The 12,521-nt window shown below is 28.0% G+C and overlaps 1 protein-coding gene across 1 annotated transcript; it reads left to right on the top strand.

The window, feature by feature from the left end:
- Positions 1 to 2,699: 2,699 nt before the first annotated feature.
- On the top strand, positions 2,700 to 10,603 carry LOC123275520 (odorant receptor coreceptor-like). Its single transcript, XM_044743683.1, has 2 exons — positions 2,700 to 2,856; positions 10,244 to 10,603. Exons 1-2 carry the CDS (start codon positions 2,772 to 2,774, stop codon positions 10,585 to 10,587), a joined length of 429 nt encoding a protein of 142 aa, XP_044599618.1. The 5' UTR covers positions 2,700 to 2,771; the 3' UTR covers positions 10,588 to 10,603.
- Positions 10,604 to 12,521: the final 1,918 nt, after the last annotated feature.

Below are 12,521 nucleotides of genomic sequence, written 5' to 3'. Positions count from 1 at the left end.
TAAGTTTTTGTGACTATGATTTTCTTGAGTCAATCCCTTGACAGATATTTTTTTAATTCAAAAATTAAATAAAATATCTATAAAATAAAATAATGTAAAAGCCAATATTGAGATTGTTTATTAGTTATTTTTATAATAATTTTTAATCAATATGTATCAGAAATTTGAAAGAAACAGAAATAAGAGAAGTTAAGGAGGTATTTTTAATTATTGACGAAGTTATATACGCAATGTAGCTATTTCATTGACTTCGCGAATAGACCGGTCGTCCTAGTGAAACTCGAACCTTTAAAGGAATTTTTCTGTAAACTATTATTTCAACAAGGTTGACAGGATATCTCAAGTTCCCTGTATTCCTCGATAACAAGGTGTATTCCTCGATAACATCTAGCAGAATAAATACAAAATTTCGATATTTACTACTTTTTAAAAATCTCGAAGTGAAAAAATAGGCAAAAAATCGATCGTTTTTTTAACAGTTGCCGTTTTGTGAAAAAAATTTTTTTTTCGAGATAGGGGCTATAATGACATCCTTGCTGATTAAGAATACTTTTTTCCGATGACTAGAAAGAATAGAACTATGTCAACCAGGACGTACTATTTTTTTGACCCGCCACATTACCATTATTTTTTCGTTTAAAAATTTTTTTTGAATATTTTTAAAATTCGAATAAATAATTGATAAAAAATGGATGGTAAAAATATATGTTGGTATTTATTATCAAGCTTTGAAAAACCTCCCAAGTCCATGTCTCTAGACTAGAATACCTCTTTCAATAAAATAAAATAATATCAACTATTAGTTACAGCACAGTTAACTAGTGGCATTGAAAGGATAAAAGATTTTTAAAAAAATATTGATTTTTAATAATTTTCATTTCTTTATTAATTTAGTTCAATAACTTACGCATATCTTTAAGTATCTCCAGTGTTTCGAGTTCAAATAGTATGAATATTTATCAAATTTAATTTAGTTTTTTTATTCAAAAGTTATTAAAAATAATTAAAATATTAAAAAATTGATTAAAAAATTCTCTGGTTATTCTAGAGTTTAAAAATCCATCAACCTTCAGGTTTTTCTGATCGATCACCACTCTGAATAATTTTTATTCTACTGTACTGAATTTTTTTACTTGTTATCGCTATAACATTAAAAAAAAACTCATAAAATTAAAAGTTGACCCAGTTCAATCATTAAAGTTCCAGTGACTGAAAAAACTAAGACCCAATCGAGAAAAAATTAAATATTATATTACAGTCAACTTTCCTCAAATCAAGTAGATCTGATATTTATTATCTAGTATGTATTAATCAAATCACTAACAATTCACGGTTTTTTGATACGACCTATAACATAAATATGAAGTGCTTGTCTACGAAAATTAAGTTTTACCAATGCGCATCTTCTAAATATAAAATTAATGTATATATATAAATTAATATTTTTCCCAAAAATATTTTATATAGAAATAAATAAGCAAATATATTCTAATTAAATATTGATAATCCGAGATATGAACCATCATTACTACTGCAGGGGTTACACCGATCCGACTATGAATAATACATAATATCCTATATAATGTCATTAATAAATTACTATTCTCTGTCGTCTGCATGATGCAAGCGCTTAAATAATATTCAGTTCAATTTTGACAATGAAGGGCAAAATGACAGAAAGTGAAACAATAAAATGGACAGACGAATCAATGAAAGCTATTGGATTATACAGATATATAATGAAAATAATATGTTCGTGGCCTTTGGAACCGAGGAACATCTTTTGGGAAATCCGTATTTTTTCACTATATGTCTACTTGGTAATTTTGATTTTAAATGGGTATGCTTTTATTGTTAGATCACTGATTACACTCTATGTTAATTTAGTTATTGATATAAATAAGGAATATTGTATCATTATCGAATTCTGGTAGAGAATTTTGATTAGCTTATTGGTCAAAATTAAATTGCATTACAGATGCCATTAAGACGTAATAATGTTCAAAACGTTTAATACTGACAAAAAAAATTTTTTTACAAAATTTTTGTCAATATTGTACTTTTAGATCATTACATCGACTGCTTGAAAAACAAATTTTTTATAGATCCTTATGGTATCTCTAAATTAACAATTAATTGAATTTTTTTCATTTTAGATAATTGCAGGGGTTTTTCTAATCCACGAACTACTCGACCAATGTGGTACAAGTTATGAAATAGCTTCATTATTTGGAATGATATTTGGAACAGTGTCAGCTATAATTAAGATATCTCTGTTGAATTTAAACCATAAAAATATATTATTTATTCTTAAAAATGTTGTTAATGATTGGCAGACAATCAAAGACAATGAGTCTAGAAAGATTATGCGACAATATTCATCATTGAATAGTATCTTATTTTATGGAATCTTGACGCCGTTGATGTTGTACACAACAAAGTTTATTATAGAAAGTATTCCTCATACTGTTTTAACAAATGATAATACAACCGTTTATGTACGCACTACGCCCATGAGTTCAGATTGCTGGAATTTAGCAGATATACCGATTGTTGTTTATTTGATTCGTTTCGTGTGTCGTACGTTCGAATTTGTAATTTATAATATTGTCAGTTGTGGTATTGATTTATATTTTCTTGTTTTGGCGTCACATCTTTCCGGCCAAATAAAGATTAGCAACATGAAAATTGAAAATTTCTTAGTTGACAATAACAAAGTTTTTGTACGTAATAATTTTTATAAAATTATTTATCGTCAAAAATATGTATTAATGCTGATGGATAAATTACGCGAATCTTTCAATTATATAACACTGGCAGTACTGATCATAAGTGGAATTCATTTGAACATAATGAGTAAGTCTTTATTTAAAAAGTAGCATTACACGGAAAGAAAAATATGGGAACTATTCCCATAATTTTATGGGAACAGTTCCCAGGCAATTATAGGAACTGTTCCCATAATCATAGGAAATTTTTCCAAAATTATAGGAACATTTCCCATAATATTATGGGAAATATTCTCATAATGATAAAGTAATGGTTCCTATATCATTATGGGAACTAATCCCATCGTGGGAATGGTTCCTATATCATTATGGGAACTAATCCCATCGTGGGAATGGTTCCTATATCATTATGGGAACTATACCATTATGGGAATAGTTCCCATAATGGTATAGGAAGGATTCCTAGAATATTATAGGAATAATAATACATAGGAATAATAACGATGGGAATGGTTCCCATAATGGTATAGGAATGGTTTCTATAATTATAGGAATGATTTCTATACAGTTATAGGAACCATTCCCATAATATTATGGGAAATATTCCCATAATGATAAAGTAATGGTTCCTATATCATTATGGGAACTATACCATTATGGGAATAGTTCCCATAATGGTATAGGAAGGATTATAATATTATAATATTATAGGATTATAATATTATAGGAATAATTCCTATACCATTATGGGAATCATTCTCAAAATAAAATAAAGATAAAATCTTCGTGCGGAGTGAGTTCAAAATGATTCCTATAATATATACACGGAAAAAAAAAATTGGGGCTGCCACATTATACATTCATATAATTTTCATGTGACAGTAACATAATTTTCATGTAGTAGGCAATAATAGCTAAAACAACAATAATAATTAAATAATGATAATAATTATAACGATAATAATCTATATTATTAAGAGAATAAGAAAAATTTTGTGGCCAGTGTATTTATATGATAAAATGGGTTTTTGCTTGGAGTTGTGCCTTTTCAAGGTTTCATATCATTCTCACCAACAGTCAATTTATTATAATAAGAATTTAGGCTGCATTCGAAAATGCCCTGTGTCTAGATACATAATGAAGAAATGACCTTGTATCTGGTAAACTATTGACATTTTTGAAGATATAAGCTCATCTCGATGTTACACTCATCAAGAGTTTTCATTTGAATACCCACATGCATTTTGATATATTTTTCATATATGGGTCATTCTCAGTTAAGACGTAAATTCGACGTCCACGGTGAAAAATCATCTTTTTTAAAATAATTTAATTATCTCTTAAAGCTCGTGCTCATGTAAGTGGTCACTCAAATTAATTTCTTAATTTTATTTAATTTAGTCACAATTTTATCTCAGTCCGAAAACATCTCTCCCCTGGCTTGTCCCCGGGCTGATTCTGTTTATATATTAGTAATTTAAAGTGCTTAGAAATCAAATAGATTATTTAGATTATATATTTCAACAAAATAAATTAAATAAATTCTCGTAATCAAGCGAGTAAAATTGCATGATATTTTTTTTTTCTTAAAAAAAATTACGTTTAAGTTTGTCCCCCACATTTTGCGTCTTGTCCCCTGGCATGTTTATTTTCCTGTAAAATCGGCATTTGTTTACCGACTCGCGGAAATTGAAGACCTTAAACGAACGTCGTTGAGTTTATACTTTGGAGTCAGGACCACTCGAACTATATCCCAGTGAACACATGACTTCAATATGACGTCATTTATAAGTCATAGGAATGTCACAATATTTTACGTAAATATGACGTAAAATTGACCTGTCTTGTGATCCAATTATGATGTAAAAATATATGATATATTTTTGACATCATACTGATGTAAGTTTATTACTTCTCTATGATGTAACGGAAATGACTTAGATATTACGTACAACTGACATAATATATAAAATACAATATTACGTAACATTAATGCCATCATTGTATGTCATAACGACGTAAGTTTAACATTATGCATTTACATCAGTGACAAGTTACGGTTGTACGTAATCTTGACGTAAGTTTAACATCATGCGTTTACATCAGTGACAAGTCACGGCTGTACGTAATCTTGACGTAAGTTTAACATCATGCGTTTACATCAGTGACAAGTCACGGTTGTACGTAATCTTGACGTAAGATTAATATCATGTGTTTACATCAGTGACAAGTCATGGTCTTACGTAATACCGATACCATCTGAGAGTCATTATTTAACATCAATAATTTGTCACAATTGTACATAATACTGACATAATTTGAAAGTCATTTTCTAAATCAGTGACAAACGATTATTTTCCATAATATTGATAAAATTTGGGGGATGTATTTTTTTAATATTATCGATTGATCAAAATTTATCAAATATAAAACTTCTTTAACAAGATGTCTAATTTACAATTAATCGCTAAATATTAGTGAAAATTGGTTTAAAATTTAGTAAGAATCAGGAAGAGGTAAACAGCTGATTTAAGCTGGTACCTTGTAAATTTAAGTCCGCTTTTAATAACAAAAATTTATAATTTATAATATTAATGAATATATCTAACATATTAGCAAATAACATACAAAATATTTTTCATTTACGTTTTTAAGAAAAACATACAAATTAAATACATGTGGGATATAAAATTTTTGTATCTTTGCTTGTATGTTTCCATACACTGCAGAAAAAAAATCTTGACTCAAAGGTAAATTTCTTTGGACCAAGAATATATTAAAGATGACTGAAAATTTCGTGAATGAAGTCAAAATTTCTTGACACTAAAACACTTCTTGCTCCAATATAACTTCGGCCTCCGTCAAAATTTTCTTGGTGCAAGAAATACACGTCTTTCGTTGAATATGTTACAGACTTATATTTTTTCCATCAATTTAGGGACCTTTATCCATTGTAAAATATTTTCGACTTCATTCGGTATAAATGATTTGGTTGAAACTGATAACAAAATACCGAGTTCAATTTATGTGGCATGAACTCTAAATTTTTAAACCGTCAAGCGAGTAAACATATAATTTCTTATGATTTCACGTCAAGAAATTAAATGTCAGTCATTTAAATATTGCACTATTACTTGAAAAATAATTTTCTGACATTAGTGCTGCTACTTATGAAACATTGTATTTGAAATAATTCAAACAGTTCCATGATTGTTATTGACGAGACTAATAGTATTTTACGCAGTAAAAAATTTTGCGTCATTGCGTCAAAAACTTTAGTGTTAAAAATTTTTGTGTTAAATATTTAACTCTTTAAGTGTAAATTTAACATTTATTGTGTTAAATCAACATAAAAATGTTAAATATTTAACATAAAAATTTTTAACACAAAATTTTGACACAATGACGCAAAAATTTTACTGTGTACATCAAGTTTCATAATGTTGTTAGTATGTTAAATTAAAGAAATTCAAATTTCGAAAAAATTGAAATTAAAAAGAAATATAGATTAAAAAAAATGGTATACTTAAAAGAGTTGAAATTAAAAAAAAATCTAAATTTTGTAAATTGAAATTTTGAAGAAGAAAAATCCAAATGAAAAATACTAAATCTTCGGAAAAATTAAATAAAAAAAAAAATTCGAGTCTTGAGAAATCAATAAGTATTAAAAATATTCAAATGACACGGATACATCGTTTACTCTGAAAAAATTTCACTTTGTGAAAGTTCTCTGGGTCCGCTTTTAGACGAAAATTTTTGAAAGTGTAAGATTCAATCAATTCTTATGAAAATTTATAAATTGTCTATTAATTACCACAAGTTTCACTAGAGAGCCTTTTATAAGAGTTTTTACAAAGTTTTATAGAACTTTATAAAATTTCATGAGTTTAATGAATATTATTAGACTTGAATTTTATACAATTCCAGCTCTTAAAATCCATTTAATCTCAGAAAAAATTATGAAATAAGCATTTTTCGTCATGTAAGGCTTATCACGTAAGTTATTTACTTCGTGACATGAACCGTTACTTGGACAAGTGAGCAGCGTTCCAGACTCCGACACGTGAGGACCCAAGTTCGAGCCCAGCATATTTCAGGATTTTTTCATCAAGTATCAACATATAACTAGTGTTTCAAACTGTAATAAGTCCACAACACTATAATTAATTTCAAAATTGCCATCTTTTTATTTTTGAGAAATTTTTTTTTAATATTTTTTCTGAGGTACAATTCTTACATCACTTACATCACTTTTACGTCATAATGACATCATTATCATGATATAGACATCACAGGTATGTCATATTGACGTCATAAATGTCATTGAGACATAATACTGACGTCATGACTACGTCATATTTTTACGTCAGAATCTTACGTCAAGAAGTGTGAAATAATGAGTCACATATGACTCATTCGTGACTTGTATCTTACGTAAATCCTGACATAGCCCAATGTCATTTTGACGTCACATTGACGTAAACGTGTTTACTGGGTAGGTGCGCAGTCATTTTGTTATTTATTTCATTACTGATATTCTGTGGATCAGTTGAGAAGGAGTGAACGGAGTCTCTCCCCTGGTAAATTTTATTCTAAAAATATTTATCTAAAAATTTTAATACATCTGTATATTTACTTCTTGTTGTGCATAGATTCTAAGTTTTCTTGGTTAATCGCGTACAATAAATACATTTGTCATTACTTCTGTTTTTGTTACTAAAAAGTATCTCCCCTGTTTCTATCTCCCCTGTCTTGTAAAGGCCAGGGGAAAGACACGAACTCCAGGGGAGATATGAAAACTTCAAACTAGAATTTTTTTTATTGTTTAAAGGTTGCATATTGTTATTTAATTTAACGTATAAATATATTCACAGTATAGTTCATTGAAAAAACTCGATTATTATGTTTTTTTTACATACTGTTTATCAAGTTTCTCCCCTGGATTGAGTATCTCCCCTGGTTTCTTATAAAACAAGATAAAATTAATAAATTGACTGACCGCCTTGCAGACACGTTTAGAATGATTGTTTTGATCGAAACATGATAAAATTTAATTAAGTTTTCAAATTTTTTGTCGTGCCGCGTTTTATTAATAAGCGATTTACGTATTAACTGAGAATGACCCATATATAAATATATAAAATATATGAAAAATTGATGTGGATACTTAAATGAAAGGTCTCGATGGGTGTAACATCGAAATGAGATTATATCTTTAAAAATGTCAGTAGTTCACAAGACACAAGGTCATTCCTCAATTATATGTTTAGAGATAGAGCATTTTCGAATGCAACCTAAATATCTATTATCATAAATTGACTATCGACGAGAATGATATGAAACTTTGAAAAGGCACAAATTCAAGTCAAGTCCTTTACAATGACACTAAATTTCACTAAAAAAATCGATTTCATCATGTGACTATCTAGGAGACAAAATTGTTCTTATTCTCTTAATAATATAAATTATTATTATTTAATTATTATTGTTGTTTTAACTATTATTGCCTGCCACATGAAGATCATGTTGCTGTCACATGAAAGTCATGTATCTTCCACAGAAATGTATCATGTGGCAACCCCAATTTTTTTTTCCCTGTAGGATTTAAACCTATATATTGTGGAAACCATTCTTATACTATTATGGGAATGGTTCCCATAAATTATGAAAACCATTCTTATAATAGTATAGGAATGATTCCTATAGCATTATGGGAACCATTCCCATAATATTATAGGAGTAGTTCCCATAATGATATAGGAATAGTTTCTATAATAGTATAGGAACTATTCCTATAGCATTATGGGAACCATTCCCATAATGGTATAGGAATAGTTCCCATAATTTTCTTTCCGTGTATAGGGAATATTTCTATAATTGGTGGGAATGGTTCCCATAATGGTTATAGGAATTATTCCTAGAATATTATAGGAATGGTTCCAATACTGGTGTGGAAATAGTTCCCATAATGATATAAGAACAGTTCCCAGGTCATTATGAGAACCATCCCTATGATATTATGGAAACTATTCCTAAACCATTATGGGAACCATTTCCATAATAGTATGGGAACTATTCCTATACTATTATAGGAATAATACCTATCATATTATAAGAATTATTCCATAATAGTATGGGAATTATTCTCATGTAGTATTAAAAAAATATTTATTGCCAAAATAGTGAAAAAGTTCTCTTATAATATGGAGGATTGAATGAAGGTTTTGGACAAAAATTTTTTAGTAACACGAAATTAAATTTATGATAACGCTTATTTGCAGGGATAATTTTTATGAAAAAATTGAACTTCCTACTAAGAAAATTGAAAATTTTCAAAAGTTAGAAAATTATTATATTTTTTATGATCTATTATAAACAAAATATCCTGAATTGCCCTAAAATTCGAAAGAAAAACAAATTTTTTTTGACTCAATTTTTTCAGGTGATCTATTATGCCCTAGGCATCACACATTTGTCTAAAAATAAGACAATATATCATATATATGATAATTTAGCAGAAAACAGGAACAAAATTTTTTTGGTCTTCGTACTCCACTCTCCCCTGCATTGATAATTATCAATTTAGTAAAGACAAATATATTTATATTTTACAAATATAAATAACGCTGTGAAGCAGGAAAGAATAGGAGTTACGGTAATTATTACGTGAAGCGTTCCACATTCACGTAACAGGATATTGGTAGGAAAGGATTGAGAAAGGAATGTGGAGAGGATCATCTTAATGTGAGTTTATAGAATATGCGAGAAAAAATTATTATATAGCTCGGACTGGGATTCGAACCCAGAACCTTCCGAAGACATGTCGGCTACTCTACCATTTTAGCTATCCGGTCTATACTAAATTTATCAATTATTATAATAATTATAATTATAACAATAATTATAATTATCTACATTAACAACATTATTAATTTTCAGAAAAGGTATTGAAATAACATGTGAACTATTTTGAATTAAATTATGAGAATAATAATAATGATATCATGAAATTTATATTGTCATAAGAACTTTATCGATATTTATTTGTATAATAGAAATGTGTTCTGCATTATTTTCTAAAAAAATATTCCTATAATAGTATAGGAATCATTAGAATAATATTATAGGAATCATTCCTATGATAATATGGGAACTATGCCCATAATATTGTGAGAACTATTCCTATATCATTGGAGGAGCCATTCGCACAATTTATAGGGTTCACTTCTATATATTATAGGCATCATTCCCATAATAGTATAGGAAACCGTTCCTATGAATTCCTATAATTATGGGAAAATTTTCTGTAATTATGGGAACTGTTCCCATAATTTATGGTCATAGTTTCTATCATGACGTAGGAAAAAATCCCATAAAATTATGGGAACAGTTCTTATATTTTTCTTTCCGTGTATAATAGTTGTTTTAAATACTACTTTTTTAATCGAAAATATGCTTTACATAAATCCAAAAAGATGAATATAAATAACGTGTAATTATATTTATTGTTTCAGTTATAATGATTTTTGTAGCACTTAAGAACAATAATATGAGAATGGTTTTTGAAGATGCCACTGGTACAGTTTTGTATTTTTCAGCCCAAATATTTATATACTGTTATGCTGGCGATGAACTATCATCAAGACTTCAAGACTCACGCGTAGCAGTTTATAGTTGTTGTTGGTATAGTTTTCCAACTAGTACGCGTAAGGACATTATATATATTATGCAAAGATTGAATAAGGAGTATCATTTATCAGCAGGAAAATTTTATCACATGAACTTGCCTCATTTTACGGATATTGTTAAAACCATGGTGTCTTTTTTTTCTGTGATGAGACTTGTTATTTTTGAGTAAATGTTATTAAAGATTATTTCCCTGTTGAAAAGCTCCAATAAGATCCCATCAAAAGCGACAAAAGCCACTTAGGAACCAATAAAATTTATGGGTTTCTAAGTGGCTTTTGTCGCTTTTGATAGGATCCTATTGGAAATTTTAAACAGGGTTATCAATTTTTTTCTGAGGTTGTGAGAATTCAGATAAAAACGTTGATAGAAAACCTTTATTGATTCAAGAAGAATATTCCTGATTCAAGAAAACTATTTCGAAGATTATCAATAATTTTTTTTTTCGGTTTATTCTTCCTCATGGCGAATTTAAAAATCATTTATTAAAAATTTTTAAAATTCTATATTTCTAATTTTTTCTTGCACTATGAAAATTATAAAAATACCGAGTTGTTTTGTTTTTCATTGACATTATTAAAAGATTATTTTGTGTAGTATTACAATTTTTTTTTTTTTTTTTTATAGAGTATGAAAAACTGAACAAATTGAAAAAAGAAATTCCATCATACAATTTAAAAATAGAATTTGAATTAAAATTATAATAATGTTAAATAATTATATCATTAAATTTTTAACTTCCCGCTAAGAAAATTGAAAATTTTCAAAAATCGGGAAGTTATTGGTTTTACCCCGAGTGAGTGTATGATAAAACTTGTTAAATTTGTTGTTATTAATAAATTTTGGCCATATTGTTAATTAAAAATTTATTTATTTCACAGCACCTCCCTCCACTCTCTCTACCCTAAGATAAGCTCACGGCTCTGGACCGCGAAAAAATTTTTAATTCATATGCTTCTTTAATCATTGGACTGTCCAAAATAATGAAAATTTAAATTTACTACTATCGAAAATGTTGACTTTTTCAAAATTTTTTTTGCACAAACTTTCTTCGGACAATTTTGAAGACTGTTGTTCGAAATTATGAAAAATCCTGATTTTCTTTATACGCCCTTTTGGCTTTAGACCGATAATTTCCTAAAGCCAAAAGGGCGTATATCTTAAGATACGCCCTTTTGGCGTTAGTACGTCAAAAATTTTTTTTCTGAAGATTTTTACGTTTCGAGCGATTTTAAAAAGAATGGCACAAAAAAATTTTTTTATACGCCCTTTTGGAATGGAACCCTATCTAACTGCTGTAATTATGGTTTCCATAATGATATAGGAATGGTTCCTATAATTATGTGAATGATTTCTATACAATTATAGGAACCATTCCCATAATATTATGGGAAATATTCCCACAGTGATATAGTAATGGTTCCTATATCATTATGGGAAATATTCCCATAATGATATAGTAATGGTTCCTATATCATTATAGGAACTATTCCTATAATGGTATAGGAAAGATTCCTAGAATATTATAGGAATCATTCCTATACCATTATGGGAATCGTTCTCAAAATAAAATAAAGATCAAATTTTCGTGCGGAGTGAGTTCGAAATAATTTCTATAATATATACACGGAAAAAAAATTGATTTTCATGTGACAGCAACATAATTTTCATGTAGTATGCAATAATAGTTAAAACAACAATAATAATTAAATAATAATAATATTAATATTAATAATAATAATCTATATTATTAAGAGAATAAAAAAAATTTTGTGGCCAGTGTATTTATATGATAAAATGGATTTTTGCTTGGAGTTGGGCCTTTTCAAAGTTTCATATCATTCTCACCAATAGTCAATTTATTATAATAAGAATTTAGGCTGCATTCAAAAATGCTCTGTGTCTAGATACATAATGAAGAAATGACCTTGTATCTGGTAAACTATTGACATTTTTGAAGATATAAGCTCATCCCGATGTTACACTTATCAAGAGCTTTCATTTGTATACCCACATGCATTTTGATATATTTTTCATATATACAAATATATAATATATATAAATATATAAAATATATGAAAAATTGATGTGGGTACTCAAATGAAA

Source organism: Cotesia glomerata, linkage group LG2, assembly GCF_020080835.1.
Source record: "Cotesia glomerata isolate CgM1 linkage group LG2, MPM_Cglom_v2.3, whole genome shotgun sequence".
Lineage (NCBI taxonomy): Eukaryota > Metazoa > Arthropoda > Insecta > Hymenoptera > Braconidae > Cotesia > Cotesia glomerata.
This window is presented reverse-complemented; position numbering and strand designations above follow the sequence as displayed.

Coding starts and splice junctions, on each gene's coding strand:
- LOC123275520 (XM_044743683.1), top strand. CDS start 2,772: ATGCTGATGGATAAATTACGCGAATCTTTCAATTATATAACACTGGCA. Junction 2,857..10,243: donor AATTCATTTGAACATAATGA/GTAAGTCTTTAT, acceptor TTATTGTTTCAG/TTATAATGATTTTTGTAGCA.